The 19,793-nt window shown below is 34.7% G+C and overlaps 1 protein-coding gene across 3 annotated transcripts in view; it reads right to left on the reverse strand.

Annotated features, from left to right (window-relative positions):
- CNTN1 (contactin 1) overlaps positions 1-19,793 on the reverse strand; it is a 262,164-nt gene that overhangs the window by 131,517 nt on the left and 110,854 nt on the right. For all 3 annotated transcript variants that reach the window (XM_004384584.2, XM_004384585.2, XM_004384586.2), the window contains 5 exons: positions 14,907-15,031; positions 14,132-14,249; positions 12,410-12,560; positions 7,829-7,956; positions 7,070-7,245 (listed from right to left, as the gene is read on the reverse strand). In XM_004384584.2, coding sequence (XP_004384641.1) covers positions 7,070-7,245; positions 7,829-7,956; positions 12,410-12,560; positions 14,132-14,249; positions 14,907-15,031 — 698 coding nt within the window. The remainder of the gene's footprint in view (positions 1-7,069; positions 7,246-7,828; positions 7,957-12,409; positions 12,561-14,131; positions 14,250-14,906; positions 15,032-19,793) is intronic.

Genomic DNA, 19,793 nt, shown 5'->3' on the forward strand with positions numbered 1-19,793 from the left:
ACATCTGGCTTCTTATAATTTTTATTCCCCTGACACTCACTGTTCAAAACAATGTACCTTCTCTTTGTTTGCAACACATCATGCTTAAAATCTTTCACTGGCCAGTTCTCATATTCTAAAGCATGTAATTCACCTTTTTTTAGAGTAGGTTTTCTAAATTTTTAGACCTATCGACAATTTGTACCAGATAATTCTTTATTGTGGGGGCTGTCTTGTGCATTGTAGTCTATTTTGCAGCATCACCACTGAACAGATGCCCATAACACCCCTATCCCCCATAGTTGTGACAACAAAAAATGTGTCCAAACATTGTCAAATGTCCTCCAGGGGAAAAAAATCACTTCCAGCTGAGAACCACCCCTTTAGGGCTGGTATCTTCTCACTATGCCTGCCTGGTTTTCTGCTCTGTTTTTTTCAGCCCTAATTTGATCTTTGCCTTTGCCAGGATTATTGCCCAACCTTCCTTGTTTATTGCAACCAATCAATGCCTCTGTGTTGTCCCATAATTCACGATCTTGTTCAACAATGGACAGCCAAAAAAATTGAAAGGATCAAAAATGCTTTCTGTTTTATAATAGTAATTATTATTAATATTATTTCTGTTTCTTCTCTCTTTTTTTTCTTGTCTACAGAAGCAAAATTTCTGTTCAAAATTAAAGCATCCTCTAGTATGAAATGGTTATTTCTCAAATGTAAACACTTTCTTGAGACATGTTTAGGATAATTTTCTTCAAAAAGGTAAACAAAAATCTTGGGGTAAGGACTATGTTTGTCTTGAAGGGAGCTTTGTCTGTAGAGTCAAAAAAAAAGCATGTCCACATGCCAGCAAACACATACATGCATCTACCTACCTAAAGGAGATTATCAAGAATTGCCTAGAACTTTATATTAGCCCACCTGAAACTGTGTAAACTTGTTTTATGGTGTATTACAAGTGTTGCTAACAGTGTAGGGACAATGCAGTAATTTGAATACACTGAGTGAGCATCAAAGGTCCAATAAAATATGAGTTTAGCAGTACTTGTACTGTATCAAATCACTGATTAGGATTATTTAAATAGGTATAGAGATGAATATCAACTAATGAATTAACAAACTGAAGTGGCGAAGAACACAGGATCCACAGTCAGACTGTCTGGGTTCAAATCCTGCCTCTGCCACGAATGAGTTGTATGACTAATCTAGACAAGTTACTTAAACTTTCTAACCCTCAGTTTTTCCATCTCGAACATTGAGAAAATCATAATGATACATACGTTATAGAGGATTACTGTGAAGATCAACTGAGAAATACTTTAAAAGTATTTAACCTACTGCTGCACAAACAGTAATCACTCAATGAATGTTGACTATCATTACCCCTCCATTGCCTTCAGAAAGGAAATATTTAGAAATTTTTCTCTCAGACTAGGTTTCCAGTACAGTAAGCAGTATGAGAATTAAATTGTGAAAAATGAGATCTGTATTCAGGAAAAAAAAAAAACTATCTGGCAAAATCTGGAATTTTTTGAGAAAAGAGGAATGATGGCTGTATTATTAAAAAATAATAATAATAATAACTACTTACAATATGCCCAATTCTGTGCCAAGTAGTTTATAGACACTCATTCAATCCTCACAAAAAAATATGAAGTAACCAGTTTTGCAAATACAGTGAAGTAACATGAATGAAGTAAGTGAATTATTAATAAAATTTTAGGAAGGGAAATTTGAGGTTTAGAGAGGCTTAGTCACTGGCTCAGGGTCACAGAATTAGAAGTGGAAAGTGGAGTCTATTATAGAGTCCAGGTCTGATTGGTGGCAGGGGCCCTGCATGATCCACGTAATCTTTATGAATTCATCTTGACATGCAATAACTTCTTGCTAAATTACAATTTTAATAAATATTTGCAGTAAAAGAAAAAGAAAAAATTTAGTGATAACAGCCAGAATTGAAAAGTCTAAGAAATTCATGAGGTAAACTAAGATAATGGCTCTGATAAGGACAATGTTGTTGCCAAAAATGATATATCTAGATACATATCTTTTGGTAGATAGTCTCAAGACCTTTCCAGGAAAAAAGGGGTTATACAATTAATTTAATAAGTAAAATGTGTCTGCATTTATATTTGTTCTAAGAGCTATTGAGCTGGAAAATCAAAACAAAAGTCATATAATTGGACTTTCATTGAATAATTTATATGATTATTTGTCCTATAACTTTAACAGAATAGAAGAATGACAGATTAAATAACACTGTCTTAGTAGCTTTGTCATGGATTGAATTGTGTCCTCCAAAAATGTGTGTCAACTTAGCCAGGCCATGATTCCAAGTATTGTGTGACTGTGTACCATTTTGTCATCTGATGTGATTTTCCTATGCGTTGTAAATCCTACCTCTATTACGTTAATGAGGCAGGATTAAAGGCAGTTATGTTAACGAGGCAGAACTAGATCTACAAGATTAGGCTGTGTCTTAAATAAATCTCTTTTGAGATATAAAACAGATAAGTGAGCAGAGAGATGTGGGGACCTCATCCCACCAAGGAAGTGAGCCAGGAGTAGGTCCTTTGGACCCGGGGTCCCTGTGCTGAGAAGCTCCTAAATCAGGGGAAGATGGATGACAAGGACCTTCTTCCAGAGCTGACAGAGAAAGAAAGCCTTCCCCTGAAGCGGGCACCCTGAATTTGGACTTCTAGCCTACTAGACTATGAGAGAATAAACTTCTATTTGTTAAAGCCATCCACTTTGGGTATTTCTGTTATAGCAGCACTAAATAACTAAGACAAGCTTATTGTATCAAAGCTTCAAATATATTAAATATATATGTCCTTAACATCCTCTTACACATAAGTTAATGAAACATTTGCTGACCAGGAGCACATAATAAATATGCAGTGAATAAATGAAAGAATAAGTGACATGACAAGTAAATTCTAGATAATTAATTTTAAAATATTTTTCTGTAATCACAGTACTAAGGGTTTGATTACAGGCTTAAAATTAATCATTACATTTTTTCAGAAAACTAAATTAATCTAAAAATGTTTACATAAAGTAAGAGCATTAAATGTAATGGCAATGTTATTTTTAATTTTTTGGTGTTCATTATAAATTCTTAGAAATTCACATCTTCAAAAACATATAGTTACTTTTTTTCCCTGATCATTATATGACTTTAATTGGAAAAAGTATAAACCATAAATTTTAAAATGACACATAATATCACCCCTTAGAGATAATTATGGGAAAATGCATTTGTTTTAATTTTATAAAGTTAAACTTTCAAACTCAATTATTCTGAGGTGTGAAATTTGAAGCGTTATGCACTAATGCCCCTTAGTGGTCAAATTCCAGAATAGCAAGTTAAAACCAAAGCAGATTTGAATAAAAATTAGTAATGAAATTAAATTGGAAAATGCAAGCTTAAGCTTTTGAAATAAAAAGTTTAAAACATATTATTCCTTAATTAATTAGAACTTTTGGTATTAGTTTGTAGCAATTGATATTATTACAATTGTAATTATTTTTTTAATTTTATATATTTCTAATTGTAATTATTACATAATTACAACAATGATGTGAGCTTTGATAACTATGATAGCTACCAAAATATTTACATCTAAAATTTATGAGTTGGAATCAACTCATCGGCAACGGGTTTGGTTTCACGGGATTTTAGGGTACCTCTCAAGGAGCCCTGGTGGCTCAATGGTTATCATTTGGCTGCTAATAGAAGCGTTGGCAGTTCAACCCACCAGCCACTCTGTTGGAGGGAAGACCCAGTGATCTGCTTCTGTAAAGATGTCCGTCTACTAAACCCTATGGCGCAGTTCTACTCTGTCCTTAAAGGTTGCTATGAGTTCGAACCCACGCGATGGCAGGCATGACGGCACCTAACAACAACAGGGTACCGCACATGCATTTTGCATCCGTGCCTGTATCTGTCCTACACGGTCTTTTATTCACCCTAGTACTTTGCACCGTGCATGCCAGTGGTATGTGCTCAGTTCTTATTTTTAAGTGAATAAATGCTATTTGATTATTAAATGCTGGCAGAATTAAAACACTAAAACATTTAAAAAATGAAAAAAATATGCTGACATTTTTGCCTATTTTTGCCTATGCAATTTTGAACAGTAGACAAATGCAGTCAGAGATGCTGCTTCCTTCACGTTTGCTGTCCCCAATGGTTGCTATCCCATTATGTTTTCATTCACTTAGCATTAGGTAGGAAGAGTCACTCTTTCTCAGTAGTCTACTGATGGGCCCAGAAGCAATTACCAGCCATCAGGACTATCTTCCAAAAAGCATATGGTAGATCAAACACACATGGTGTTTTTTACTCAAATTTTGGCTGTTATATTTAGCAGTGAAGTCTGATTTTGAAGTGGTCTAAGAAAATTCTATTTGCCTTAAAAGAGAAAGGAGGTACCAGGAAAAGCTTTATAGATTTTTCTTTGGTTCAAAAGATGGAATTAAATTTAATAATTTATTTTAAAATAAATTATTCTTATCTAGGCTACGTATATATATTTTTTTATTTTTTAGAGAACTGAATTCACCTCTCCATCTATAAACTAGTGAAAACATTCATTTTTTTTTACTCAGTTAAGTTGCATACTTTTATTAGTAATATGAATATTTTTTCTACCACTGATAGATCATTTTTGTCTTTATCTTTTTTGTGTGTGTGTGCTTTAGGTGAAAGTCTACAGCTCAAGTTAGTTTCTCATACAAAAATTTATACACACACTATTATGTGACCCTAGTTGCCATCTCCACAATGTGACAGCACACTTCCCCTTTCCACCCCACAATGTGACAGCATATTCCCCCGTCCACACGCGACATGGATTTCCTGTTTCCATTCAGCCAGCTGCTATCCCTTTCCACCTTCTCATCTCGCCTCCGGACGGGAGCTGCCCCTTTAGTCTCGTGTATCTACTTGAACTAAGAAGCACACTCCTCACGAGCATCATTTTATGTCTTCTAGTCCAGTCTGATCTTTGTCTGCTAGATCATTTTTGGTGGAACGAGATGAAACCTGAGTTGGGGAGTCCAGAATACGGGCCTGCAGTCAGGATTCTGCTCTGGATTAGCTGAGGGGCAACCTCATGAACTTCTGTGGATATCATATGCAAAAGTAGGTGTACAGTACGTAATGACCAAACTCTTCTATATTTTTATAGTCCAGTTTATTATTTCTTAATTAATATCCCAGTTATTTATTTTCCTTTCTTTTAAAGGTATTGGGCCTTTTTTTTTGCTTTTCCTTCCTTCCTTCATTCCTTTTTTTAAAGGGGGTAACATTTATTTACATAAACCATCACAATGTAATTTCTGTTTTAAGGAACATACATAGGCTCCAAATATTAAGTTGTAGCTTAATTTAGGGCAATTTAAGTCCCAAAATCTATTTACATAGATTTCATGGCAGCTATTAAATAACTACTTGTATTAACTATGGTTGTTGTGGAAAAGGATCAGCCCTTATGTAATTTAAAAATTTTCAGATGGTACTTTTGAAATTCAGCTTATAATACTAAAGAACTAAACAAATTCAGAAGTATATTTTTTTCAATAAGCTCTCTGTTTAGTCCACTTTTGCCCTTTTAAAATGATTAAAATCTGAGTGGCATTTGCTTTTCTTAACAAACAAAAAGAAATTAGAAGAAATTACTAAAAGTCTTGGTGCCAATTTCACTAATGTTGGGCATGCTTATGATTCAGTACTTGCAAATAGTTTCAGACATATAAGGAATAAAATATCAAATAATGTAATATTAAAATACACAGTAGTCATGTATTTTAATAGAGTTCTCTGCCAATTCACAGGATTTTTTGTTTGTTTTTGAAAGTATAAGTTTGGTTCAGAAACAGAAAGGCATTTGGTAAGCTTGCTGTAGATTTACAGTTACAGTTGGTCTAGTTATAGATGGACCAATTGAATTAAAAAGACAAGAGCCTGAAGTACAGTTAACATATGGAAGGCACAAACACTGATATAGTACTGATTGTTGCTCATGTGCATCTATTTAATAAAAATGTGAAAAGAAATGTCCCCGTGTAGTTAAAGCCTGTCTTCCTTAACTTGACTGACAACTTGCTTTGGATTTTTGAAGTTGAAAGTTTCAGAGGAGTTAAAAAACAAAACAAAACTGGAATATGTGAAAGCATAGTATTATTATAATAATATCATACTATAATATTATTATGTTGGTATAATATTATTAATATAATTCAAATTTTATAGGACTTAAAATACCTTAAATATTCTACTGAGTCAATAAAAAGTTGTATTTTTATATTAAATATTGATTTCTATAACTAAAACTAAACTTTTCTTGAAACCATATGCTCTAAATAGGTCTTTAGGCTTCTAAATGGTTTCCTTTGTAGAGAACAGACTAGTAGAACAGTGAATCAATTTGTTTTTTAAATACATTGTAACCCAGACAGCCTATGGTACACCAGTGATGTTCCTCTGAAAATTGTTATTCCTCCATTATTTCCTAGACTCTTGTCTCTATTTTATTGATTTCTATATATGGACTCTTTACATCACTATGTTTAAGTATAGGAATTGCATATGTGTATGCCTTCCAATTCTTAAAATAAAATACACACATTTAACCTCCTTCAAACCACAGTGGCTATTTCCTAAACTTTCCAACATATGTATCTTGTCATTTTTTTTTTTAACCACCAAATAATAATGTAAATGCTTTACTCATAACACAAGTATAAGTTCCATGCTTTTACTTCATTTAAAGGGAAACCGAAGGCGCTGGAACCTAGAGTCCATATATGCTGAGGTGTAATAAACAGCAATATGAAAATTGTATTGCCAATAAGGGGAGAAAAGTACCTACAGTTCAATGAACATTTATTGATTAATATCTTTACCAAAATTCTTATGGTTAGCCATTTTTAAAAAGGCTCAGTATGGCTACAACTAATTTAAAAAAACCATGAAAACCTTTTTAAACTTGCTTTTCCATCTCATTAAAATGATTATAGCAATAGAAGTTGCAGTACAGATACATACAGCTCATTGGGATGTTAATAAGATATTTTAAACACTTACCATAAAATTCCGCTGGTAATGTATATTCTCTTTGTTAAAATCAATCACATAGCCATTGAAGGACCAAACAAATGTGAGATCCAGAGCGGGATCGGCCGCAGCAGCACACTGCATGGTAGCATTTTCTCCAACAGTGATATCAGCGTTAATTGGAGCCAATATAATTCGTGTGGGATCTATACATTTTTTAAATAAAGGAGTAAAACACAATTCAAGAAAATATGAGACTCCATATTATCTGATACATTGAAAGAATATAATCAATACATTTTGATTTCTCTGTGCCACGGCACGGATATTTTAAACTCAGAATTCCAGGAACAACTTCGTCAAGCAAGAAACTTTCACAAAAGGGTTTTAAAATGGAAACTTATCAATACGTGGACTGCCTAGAGGCTTAAGGCTGATTCATATATCTTACAGAACACTAAGCAAATCAGGATGGCTGTTCAGTCTAAGGTGCTGCATTCAGGTCGCAGTCTCCCCTGGATGCATGGGTTCGAATCCCACTCCTGACAGTGCAAATTTTGGAGCCCTGGTGGTGCAGTGGTTAAGAGCTACAGCTGCTAATGAAAAGGTCGGCAGTTCAAATCTACCAGTCACTCCTTCAAAACCCTAAAGGGCAGTTCTACTCTGTCCTATAGGGTCGCTATGAGTCAGAATTGACTCAACGGCAATGGGTATAGAACATTAGAAATTAAGCACCACAAACTTAAAAAAAAAAAAAAAAACCACAATATTAACTGGATGATTTCTTACTTGTGATAACAAGAGTCCCAGTGCTATTAGCTTTCCCTCGATTATTTTCTGCAAAGCATGTGTAGATACCTCCATCGTTCCTTGTAATGTTATTGATTTCCAAGCTACCATCTTCCCAAATGAGTACTCTATTGAAATGAAAGAAAAAAACATGTAATTTACAAAATTAATTTAATGAAATACTTTATTATTCTACGTCTAAGGTTACATACTCTAATATCTTCCAATCATTACATTTTACACAAGTTAATTGACAGTAATACCAAGATTTTTTTAAGTGAAACATTCTAGCCTTTTTTTTTTTATTTTTAAATACTCTCTCTCAGCGTTATATAGTAGTTGGAGAACTAACAACTTTCATCTCTTTCCTGGGCTATTGCAAGAGATTTTTAACTGGCCTTCCTGCGTATACTTTTGCTGCTCTGTCGTCTCTTTCCACATGTTAGCCAGAGTGAGCCTTTAAAACATAAGTCCTATTATGTTGCACTACAGCTCAAAACCCTCCAGTGGCTTTCCATTTCCTCTAGAGTAAAAGCCATAGTCTTTTGATTGCCCTGTGAGGACCTGGACAATCTCACAATTTGTTCCTCGAATCCTTTAGCCTTTGTTCAAATGATACCTTCTCAGTGAAAGCTTCCCTGGACATTCTATTTGGTATTGTGTGAGCACAAGTGCACATACACACACACACACAGCATCTTGTTCCACATTCCAGGTTTTTTTTCCTGATACACATTGCATCTGACATACTTCCATTTTACCGTGAAATTCATCCCTCCATTAGATGGTAACATCCTGATATCAGGAATTTGCATCTGCTTTGTTTGTTTCCCCAGCACGTAACTTATGAGTTAGCTTATTTAATTTGTTAAACAAATATGTATTGAACAGCTACTGTGTGCTTGAAACTCACTAAGTAGTGAAGTACTAATCATTCAGCAGACATTCAATACACCTTTTTTGCATGAATAAACTACATGGAGTTTAACTGAAGCAAGTGGTTATCCAAACACCACCATAAAATGACATTAGAACCACTATGGGACAGGCTGAAACCACAGTGTCTGGTCTGAAAGAAATGAGCCCAAATCTTCTAGAAGTGGGACTTCAGAGCTTCAGTTCAGATTTAGAAGTTAGGATTTTCCTTTCCACTCTATTACAGACAAATATAAATACACACACACATATATATACATATTAGCTCTAAATATATATATATATATTTAGGGATTTTTAAAGAAAGGTATTGGAAAACCTCCCTTCTATAACAGATTACTACGTAGGAAATTTTTTTTGAACAGAACCTAAAGTTTTATACTGGACCATTTCCCTCAACATGTTCCTCTCTCCCCTGGAGGCTTAAAAAAAAAAAATGCTGTTTTATTATATAATGCCTCAAACGTGGATTCAATATTAAATTGCCTGTGATTGGGTTGTTACTTTCTTTAAATGGATCTGTTTCAAAACCTTAAATTATCTTCAAAGCTTTGTACAAACATGCAAATAATTCTTCATCCATTACACTCTAAGAGCAAAGCCCGATAAAAGAAAAATACTATTTATCTGCCTTGTTTTAAACAATCTCCATAAAATAAAATACTACAAAAAAACCCCACTATGTTCCAGGATTTAGTTTCTCTTCTATAACTATCCAGTTCCAACCTAAAGCTCATTTCAGAATATTTTTTTCTTCCTGGAGAAGAAATTCAGTATCAAAATACTGTAATAATTAACCAATTTTCCACCCCAACCCCATTTAACTATATTACAATCAAAGCAATTAAAATTGTAGTCAAGCTTTAATGCAAAAAAATGCAGCTATACTTTCTAGAGTCCACACTAATATTTTTAGTTTGTTCACAAATGTTAGCTCTCAGTCAATCTTTATCATCTCTAAAGAGCATGTTTCCTTGTGTCATTTTCAGGCACTTTTCCCATAACATTAAAATTAATTTTAATAAGAATATTTAGGGAACTTGATTTTTTTAATAATATTATCCTTGTTCTTAAATCAATGTAGATTAAAGTCTTAGGACCTTATCCTTATTTCTAGATAATATGATATGGATACACAGTCAAACAAACTAGAAACAATTTGGTCTTAAACAGATGTAGTCATCTATTATTGCCAGAATTATTCCAGGGTAAACTGCAACTTATTTACTAATTGTGAAAGCATATGCATTCTGGAATAGAAGAGAATCATCGAGATGTTCTCACATAAATGGTCAGATAAAACTCATTTTGGAGCTGATAACAGTCCATTGGATACAAATTGGCAACTAAAAAAAATTCTATTGAAGAAAATCTATACTTTGAGCCCAACACAAAACCATACAGTTAAGTACTTAACTACAACTCAAGATTCATATTCTCTCCCTACTGATAGCAAATACTGCAAAAATCATTTACATGCCACTAACCAGGAATAGAAATAACTTCATTACATGGTAAATAAGAGAATCAGAGTGGGATTTTGTTTATGCTTAAAGACAGTTATTTAGTTACTTCTTAGATATTCTTTTTCCAGTAGAAATATTTTACTTCCCTAAGAATAATTATTTATTTAACTTTTCTTTAAACATACTATTATACAACATTCAAACTTAATTGTGCATGAAAAACTATATCTGTTACAAAGTGTACACAAATAACCTGAGATTTAATTCATTTATGTATTAATGTAATGAGCAACAGTTAGATTTGTAGAAGCTTTCTTCAAGGAAGTAATACAACTTGATTTAAAGACTTAAAAAATATTATATAACGGAGACAATTAGTAGGAATTTTAGGAGCTAGGTTTTCTTCTCTTTTTTGAACACATGCTGATAAATAGGGAAATACAAGTCCATGAACACAGTTTTGGAAAATACTTGGAGAGGCCCATAACGCTGCTTCTCATCAGAATCAGAGAAAGATTCTATCTTCAAGGGGAGAGAGCTAAGGGTAGGGCCAACGGGGAATGCTGTGCTATTTGTTGTTGCAAGAGTGCACGCCTAATACAGAGCTACCCTTTGATCGAGGTCTCTGTATTCCTCATTGTCTGACCATTAATGTTTCAGCAGCAAATTGAACATATTGACTCATCCTTTTAGACTTACTCTTCTAATACTATTTTTGTAAAAGTCGTAATAACTCTTTTGTCAAATATACTAGCTTTAAAAGTTAATGTGTTCGAGGAAGCAACTGCTGCCACTGTATTCCTCCCTTCCAGTTCACAGCCAAACTTGTGATCATTCCAAGAAAGAACTGTATTGGCACGTTCTAGTTCCATGCTGACATGACATAAGTTCAAGTTCCAATCTGGATATTATCAATATATCTGCAGGTCACTTTAACTTCCTAGGTTTCAACACACCACAAAAGGAATGTTAATACCCATCTTACCTACTTTATTGTGAAGGAAATCCAGTTTCTACAATTGTTTCAGAATAATAACTTTAAAAGGTAAAAACTACCTCATTCATATCTTTAGACACTTCAGTTGTTCTTAGATGAAGCCCAAGCCCGTTAGCACAGAAGATTTGGCTTACTATGCCCCATCTCTTAAAATTATTTGCCATTTTCCTCTAAAGACCAGCCATACTAATTTTAGTTCTTGAAATTCTTTATATATATATATCCCATATCCCCTGTCTTAGGGCCTTTACACATGATGCTCTCACTGCCTGGAATATCCCTGCCCCTTCCCCAAGCCTTGTTTCTCCTCTTCCCCATGCTGGTTTTCTCCTCCTCATAATTTAGTACTCACTATATACATATGGGTCCCTGGTGGCACAGTGGTTAAGAATCTGGCTGCTAACCAAAAGGCTGGCAGTTTGAATCCACCAGCCTCGCCTTGGAAACCCTATGAGGCAGTTCTACTCTTTCCTACACGGTGACTGTGAGTCAGAATCGACTCGATGGCGATGAGTTTGGTCATACATATATAGGGTCTCTATGAGTTGGAATCAACTTGATGGCAAAGGGTTTGGTTTTGGTATGCATATCTAAGAAATTCACAGAAACTATTCAGGGTGACTCCAGTATAAATTATCTATGCAAGTCACAAATTGCCTTTTTGTTTTCTTTTTTCCCAAAGCCACTAATACATTGGTAGATGGCCTACTTATTAGAAGATGAGAAGTTTCTGTTCATTTCAGAAGATAGAAAGAGATTATCTGTACTTTGAAATCACCTTTTTTTCTGATTTAAATATTGAGTAGATTAATTACTTCAAATATGAAAAAAATTATCGATGTCCTTGTTAGAGAAAAAAAAAAAAAGAGAGATTCTATTTATTTCCCAAGAGCCATTTGTTCATTAGCTGAGTGACTTTGGACAATTCATAAAAGAATCACTGAGTCTCAATTTTTTTAACTTCCTTATAAATTACAGAATCCTAAAAATTGAAACTCAATTATAATAGATTCTGATGGTGAATGTTACCTATTCTGTTCATCTTAGAATTACACTATCTCCTGTGGAAAAAAGTTAAAACAAACAACATTTGGATTTTAATATGAAAACAAGTCCTCTATGGGGAAAAAAAACTTTCTGACATAATGAATTGTGATTGAATTTTCAGTTCTCTAAACTTACTTGCTACTATTGACAAGCCACTCTGTCCCTTTACTCCATGAAAATTTTGGTTTAGGTGCAGCTTTAGGTTTGCATTCAATTATAACCCTTCCTCCTTTAGCAGCCAAGATCTTTTTCTTCATAGGATTCATTTCAAAAGTAGGAGCCAGAGCTGAAAGGAAAACAAATTATTATTTTTCTCTTTTGTTAAAAAGAAAAAAAAAATACAATTTCCCTCTGATATAGTATCTATCTTTTATTCCCTTTTTGATTAATAATCTATAGAAAGGGTTAATCTCACCAAATATTATCAGCCATGACTAGTCAACATTTCATGCCTAATATAATACTTTTTATTTTATTTAACAACTCTATTGAGTTATATTTTACATATCATAAAATTTGCCCATTTCAAATGTACAATACTTTATGATAATTGGATTAAATATTATAAACTTTAGTCATAATAAAATGTTGTATATCCATACATTTACCCTGAAATTTACATCTGATTCAATTATTTTATCTCAATTACACAAGGGAAGTTAAAAAGAGAGGCTGGAGGGATTGAGTACTAATATGAACACTGACATAAGGTCATGGTCAGTCCTCTCAGCCACATTTGAATTATGTGCTACTATCTCCAATTTAGGAATTCCCCAGATGGCACAAACAGATAAGCAAAAGGTTTGTGGTTTGAACCCACCCAGAGTCATCTTGGAGGAAAGGTCTGTGATCTGCTTCTGAAAGGTCACAGCCTTGAAAACCCTGTAGAGTTCTACTCTGCAACATATGGGGTCACGTTGAGTCAGAGTTGACTCCACAGCAACTGGATATATACATATATATCTTATATCTTTAATCTTAACTATAGATGTTAGGAATAAACATACAAGAGCAGGGATAGCTGTTGATATCAAGTATCAGTAAAAGTGAAAAGGAATGAATATGAATCAGAGGTACAGGGATTATTTTTGGATAAGAAGGAGATATACAAGATATACTTCTTCCTCTAGGTGTAGAGTATTAAAAGGACAAGTGCAGTGAAGAGATAGTTTTGACTGAGGGATTGGAAGCTGAACTGTTTCATGCCAAAGGGTTTCAATTTTAATGGAGAAGCAAGATGGCAATATGAAAGGGGGAATCAGGGAGAAATAAGGGCTTGAGGAATATCCTGAAGGTTTGGAACAGTAACTGTAGAGCATGAGACTTGGGGACTGATAAAGCCAGAAAGTACTAAAGACTCATCTGATCGCATGCAGTGTTGTAACATCAATCTGCACTGTTACGTGATTCTGCACGCTGTGTTTACCTGCCCAGATATAGGAGAGTACCAGACTTGTATAAATTGATGTGCGTAAATTTTGCTTAATTATTTTAAAACAATGTTAAAAACCATTACACTCCATGTTGCCTCAAATTTATTATAGAGTTCAAACCACTCAGTTAAAAATAAGATGATGTTACAATTTAGTAAAGTAAGAACTTATGTGTAGTTGGAATTTCAACCAACATAAGAAAATTATAAAGCTACCATTTCTCTATTTAACATTCTTTCATAAAAGGAAAAACAAAGATATCAGTCCATTCCAGACCACATTTTAAAAGTTTTCAAGTTTAGCAACTGAAGAAAGTAACATGAAACCAAATATGATCTACAGATATCCTATGATCATTGTTTGTATGTGTGTGTGAATGCTGTTTTCTTGCTGAACGTTTAACAGAATTAAAGATGATACTGACCCAAGATCTTCAGCTCAGCATTTGCATAAATGGCACCATGTGTGTTTTCAGCTATGCACTGGTACATTCCGGCATTTTCAAAAGTCACATCATATAGTCTCAATTCTCCTTTATGATACTAAAAAGAACACAAAGTAAAACACATATTCTTCATAAACTTTAATTGAAACGCTTTCATTTAGGTTTGGGCTTGGTTATCTTTTAATTTAGATACACTATTTTCATCTGCCCCCACTGTGACCTAAGGCGAGTGAAGTGGGATTTCCATGGCATGGGGAAGTAAAACCCACTTACCATACCTGGTAGCTCTTGTTCTAGTCATCCTACAGAGCTGAGAGTCCACCTTTTTCCCTCTTGGCCCAGCTGGGAGATTACAGTGGGAAGGTAGTGAAGGATCCCACTGCTGCTACTTGTCCCCAGGGCTAAAGGTATGACTTAGAGCTGTGCTCTTACCTCTGTTTCTGTGGAGTTAGGGCAACAATGGCAAGAAAAAGAGGACAATATCAGGTAATGGAGACAGATGAGTAGGAAGAGGAGGAAAAGTGAAACAGGAAAAAATAAGGGAGAGAGAGAAGGTAGAGATAAGATTACAGAAAGTTGCTTAAGTTCAAGGAAGATACTTTATGTTCAGTTTTGTTTCAATTTTTTTAGGAAGCTTTTGTATTTCAGGGCCCAAGTATCCTTACTCTATTGCCTTTCATGCTAAATTTATCCCAGACCACCCTGAAATGTTGCCCAACATGTCAAGAACAACAAGGCACTTGAACAAACATACCGCATATCCATTTTTCAGCCATCTGATTGTAGGAATGGGCTTGCCTGTGGCCACACAAGGCCAGTAGAGATCACTGCCTATATCCACCTCTGTGTCATTGATATGTTCTACCCACTCAGGATATGCTAAAAAGTAAAGAACATGGTAAATGTCAAATGTGAGTCACAACATCTGTCATAATCTTGAGTATCAATATTACATTTAGTTAATCTTACACTGAAGAATGATACATCAGATATTGTTTGCATTCTGAAATCACTGTTAGAGCATTGGAATTGGATTTCCATAGATCTTCAGGTAAACTTTAATGAGGTAACTATAATCTAATTCATAATTATTTTCCTATTTGTGAACCATGTTTTATTGGAGAGCTAATTCATGAATTCATGTTTTTCTCAGAACATAAATTTTTCAAACTAATAACTGAGGTTTTAAAGAATTACAGCTTAATTGATTATGATACTGTCTCCTCTCTTTTTGGATAAATGTGTTTTTCTCCACTGCCTCAGGTATATATTCCTTTTTGATGGAACTTTGAGCTGGCTGACACTGTAATCTCCCACTGTAGAACTTGAAACATTACTTGGTCACTTAAATACCCTTACCATATTACAAACTACATACTGTGTAGTGACTATGATTGGTGAAATGCCTGCATGAGTGAAATTGATCTCAACCTCAAATTATTTGATCTGATCTACTTGACAGCCAAAGAGAAAATGCTAGGAAAATGAGAAAATGCTAGGAATTCCCCAAAAGAAAAAAAAAATTAAAGTTATTTCTAGAGTGCATGCAAGCAAACAATCTTTAAGACTTTTTGAGTATTTAAGTTAACTACTTCAAATGTTGTTGCTAGGTGCTGTCGAGTCATTTCCAACTCAGAGTGACCCTATGTACGACAGAACAAAATGCAGCCTGGTTCTGCGGCATCCTCAAATTAATTAATATAAAATAAAAAAGGGCATAGGAGGAGAAGATTCTGAGTGGAGGGTAGCCTTTTAATTTTCTTTGGAATTTACAAATTTTATTGTATTCATTTCATGACAAAAGTAACATACACATCTTACAGAAAATATTTAACATGCAGATAAATAAAAAGAATATAAGGCATTTTTATGAGTTCACTAAAGCCCGTCAACATTGCATATATTCATAAATATGCATAAGTATATACATATTTTATAGCATATGTAATCTGATTTAGTATTTTTTTTCCTTATTACATTTTCTTTGTAACATATGGAGATAATTCAAAAACATTGAATACTGGTGAATATAGTAATTGGTAGTGATTTTATTTTGTACACCATCTTAGCAATACAGGAATACAGGAATATCAACACCTTTCCTGCCTTGGTCTCACACAGGTGACACAGAGATGTCACATTACATAATACAATAATAAGAATAAACAATTGGATCATCTGGATGCATTGTCTATAAGGTTTAATTACGTGGCCTACTAGTGGTTGATTTGACTTAATAAAACTTAGAATGCCTTATTTGTAAAGGAGAAATAATAGTTCTTTTGAATTATCTCCTATAATTATTTGCTCTGTTACCTTGGTTCTTCAAAGGAATTAGATATTAGGCAGTTCAGAATTCTCTGAAACCTGGAGTGCAGTTTTCTTAACGTGTTGAATAAAAACAGATCTACAAGCTTTAGAAATCTGGTAAGACTAGTAGCTTTAATTAAAAGTTTAAGGGGTCTAAGCAGAATTTTCCTCCCCACAGGAGGCCATTCCATCTCTATAATGAAGTACAGGCGAAGTCAAGATTTTCCATAGAATACATCCTTGCATCACTGTCTCCTATGCTATCCTCCAGTAACTCTGAAGTGTTTGTGGCTCCCACACACACCATATGCCATGCCTTTTATTTTCATGCTTTTGCTTTCATTCTTTCAACAAACATTTACTGGGTACTAAAAATATGCCAAGCAGACTTCTAACTATTTAAGATACAGTAGTGAATAAGTTAGTAAAAGATTTCTGCCATCATGGTTCTTATAAATTGGAAATGACATAGTAGGAAATAATGAAAATTCAAACCTATGGTATACTAGAAGGAATAAATATTATGCCAAAAAGTAAGCAGCAAAGAAGGAGGGAAAATACTAGGGCAAGGGTGATATTGAAGTAGGCAATCAAGCGGTCAGCAATCCCGGCCCCGAGCTGACATGGAAGCAAAGTTTTGCAGGAGGCAAGGAAGCCAGTTGTGCCAGTATCCTTGGGGGTAGCATTCTGGGCAGCAGGAAGATGGGTGCTCTGAGTTGAGAGGGGATCTTGCATATTCAATGAACAGTGAGAAACCCAGTGTGGCTGAAGATAAGAGCAGAGAGATAGCAGCAGAGAGGATATCAGAGAGGGAACCGGGGCCAAGGAGATCATTTGGGTCCTTTTAGGCCTATAAAATGATTCTGGCCTTTACTTTGAAGGAGAGTTTTTAATTTAAGCAAAAAAGAGCCACGATTTGACTTAAGTTTTTTAAAACATCTGTCTGGCTACTGGGTTGAGAATTAACTGTGGGAGAAAGGGGACAAAGTGGAAAGCTGGAAGACCTGTTAATATACTATGTCAATAATCCAGGAAAGAGATGATGTTGAAATGCATCAGGGGATAGCAGTTTAGGTAGTAAGAAGTGTCATATTTCCACATATATTTGAGAGTGGAGTGATAAGATTTCTTGATAAATGAAGTATGGGGCATGAGAGAAAGAGAAAAATCAAGGACAAGACCAAAGTTTTTGGTCTGAGCAACTGAAAAGACAAGTTGTCTTTAACTGTTATGAACAAGAGTATAAAAAATAACAGATTTAGAGAAAGATCTGGATTCCATTTTGTCCTTAAGTTTGATAAGTTAATGTTGTCAGGGCAACTCTGGAGTTCAGGGGGAAGAGATGGCTGAATTTTCAGCATGCAAATAATATTTAAAGCCATGAGCATGAATGAGATCATAATGAGTTCACTGAAATAGAGATGAGGCTGAAAGACCAAATTTTTAGCACTCAAATGTTAAAAGGGCATGGAGTTAAGGAGGAGAGAGCAAAGGAGAATGAGAGTGGGGTACAAGGAAATTAACAAAGTATGGGCTTGCTTCCTGAAGCCAGGTATAAAAACTAAATCTTGGAGGAAAGAGGGGTTAACCATGTGCACTGCTGCTGGTAGATCAGATGAGATACAAGTGAGAACTGACCATCAGCTTTAGCAGCATGGCAGTTGTTTGGTGACGTAGAAAAGAAAGGTTTAATGGTGAAGTAGAAATGAAAATCAAATTGGAGTGTGTTTAAGAGAGAATAGAAATTAGACATAAATTTTTAGACAGTATAGGCAAATCTTTCAAGATTAAAAAAAAATTACCTTTTTGGGTGGATAAGAAGAAGAGAAATGGGGCTGTAAGCTGGAGTTGAAAAGAGTTTTAAATACAGAAGAAATAAGAGACACTATATGCTGACAGGAATGATCCAGTGAAGAGTAAAAATTGCTTATGCTGTGGAGAAGGCAGACTTGCTGGGGCAATATTGTTAAGCAAGAGGGGTAGAATCTGGCACACAAGTAGAGGTGGTGGCCTCAAAGTGGCTGAATCTACAGTAATAAGAGATATGCGAGGAGGTGCAGTTAATGAATGGATGTGGGGTGAGTACTTATAGACATTCTCATTTGATTACTCTCATTTTCTCTGTGAAATAGGAAGCGAAGTTATTGGCTGAGAGTAAGGATGCAGGAGGAGGTGTTATGGGTTTGAGGAAAGGGGTGAAGGCATGAAACAGTCATCTAAGAGTGAAAGAGTAAGTGGATGAGTGAAATGACATATAACTGCCAGGCAACATTAAGGATCCACTTAAAGTTAGTCATCATTAATTTAAAATAGACATACTGTAAAACAGCCTGGTACTTGTACAACAACAGATACATAGACCAATGGAACAGAATTGAGAATCCAGACATAAATTCATCCACCCATGAGCAGCTGATATTTGACAAAGACCCAAAGTCTGTTAATTGGGGAAAAGATAGTCTCTTTAACAAATGGTACTGGCATAACTGGATATCCATCTGCAAAAAACTGAAACAAGACCCATACCTCACACCATGTACAAAAACTAACTCAAAAGGGATCAAAGACCTAAATATAAAATCAAAAATGATAAAGATCATGGAAGAAAAAATAGGGACAATGCTAGGACCCCTAATAAATGGCATAAACAGAATATAAACAATAAGTAACAATGCACAAGCACCAGAAAAGAGACTAGATAACTGGGAGCTCTCAAAAATGAAACACTTATACTCATCAAAAGACTTCACCAAAAGAATAAAAAGACAACCTACAGACTAGGAAAAAATTTTTGGCTATGACAAATCCAATCAGCATTTAATCTCTAAAATCTACAAGATACTGCAAAACCTCAACAACAAAAAGACAAATAACCCAATTAAAAAATGGGCAAAGGGTATGAACAGGCACTTTGCCAAAGAAGACAGTCAGGCAGCTAACAGACACATGAAGAAATGCTCACAATCATTAGCCATTAGAGAAATGCAAATCAAAACTACAATGAGATACCATCTCAGTCCAACAAGGGTACCATTAATCCAAAAAACACAAAATAATAAATGTTGGAGAGGTTGTGGAGAGACTGGAACACTTAACAAACACTGTTGGTGGGAATGTAAAATGGTACAACCACTTTGGAAATTGATTTGGCACTTCCTTAAAAAGCTAGAAATAGAAGTACCATACAATCCAGAAATCCTGCTCCTTGGAATATATCCTAGAGAAATAAGAGCCTTCACACAAATAGATATATGCACACCCATGTTCATTGCAGCACTGTTCACAATAGCAAAAAGATGGAAACAACCTAGGTGCCCATCAACAGACGAAT

This window comes from Trichechus manatus, unplaced genomic scaffold (genome assembly GCF_000243295.1).
Source record: "Trichechus manatus latirostris isolate Lorelei unplaced genomic scaffold, TriManLat1.0 scaffold00123, whole genome shotgun sequence".
NCBI classification, from domain to species: Eukaryota; Metazoa; Chordata; class Mammalia; order Sirenia; family Trichechidae; genus Trichechus; species Trichechus manatus.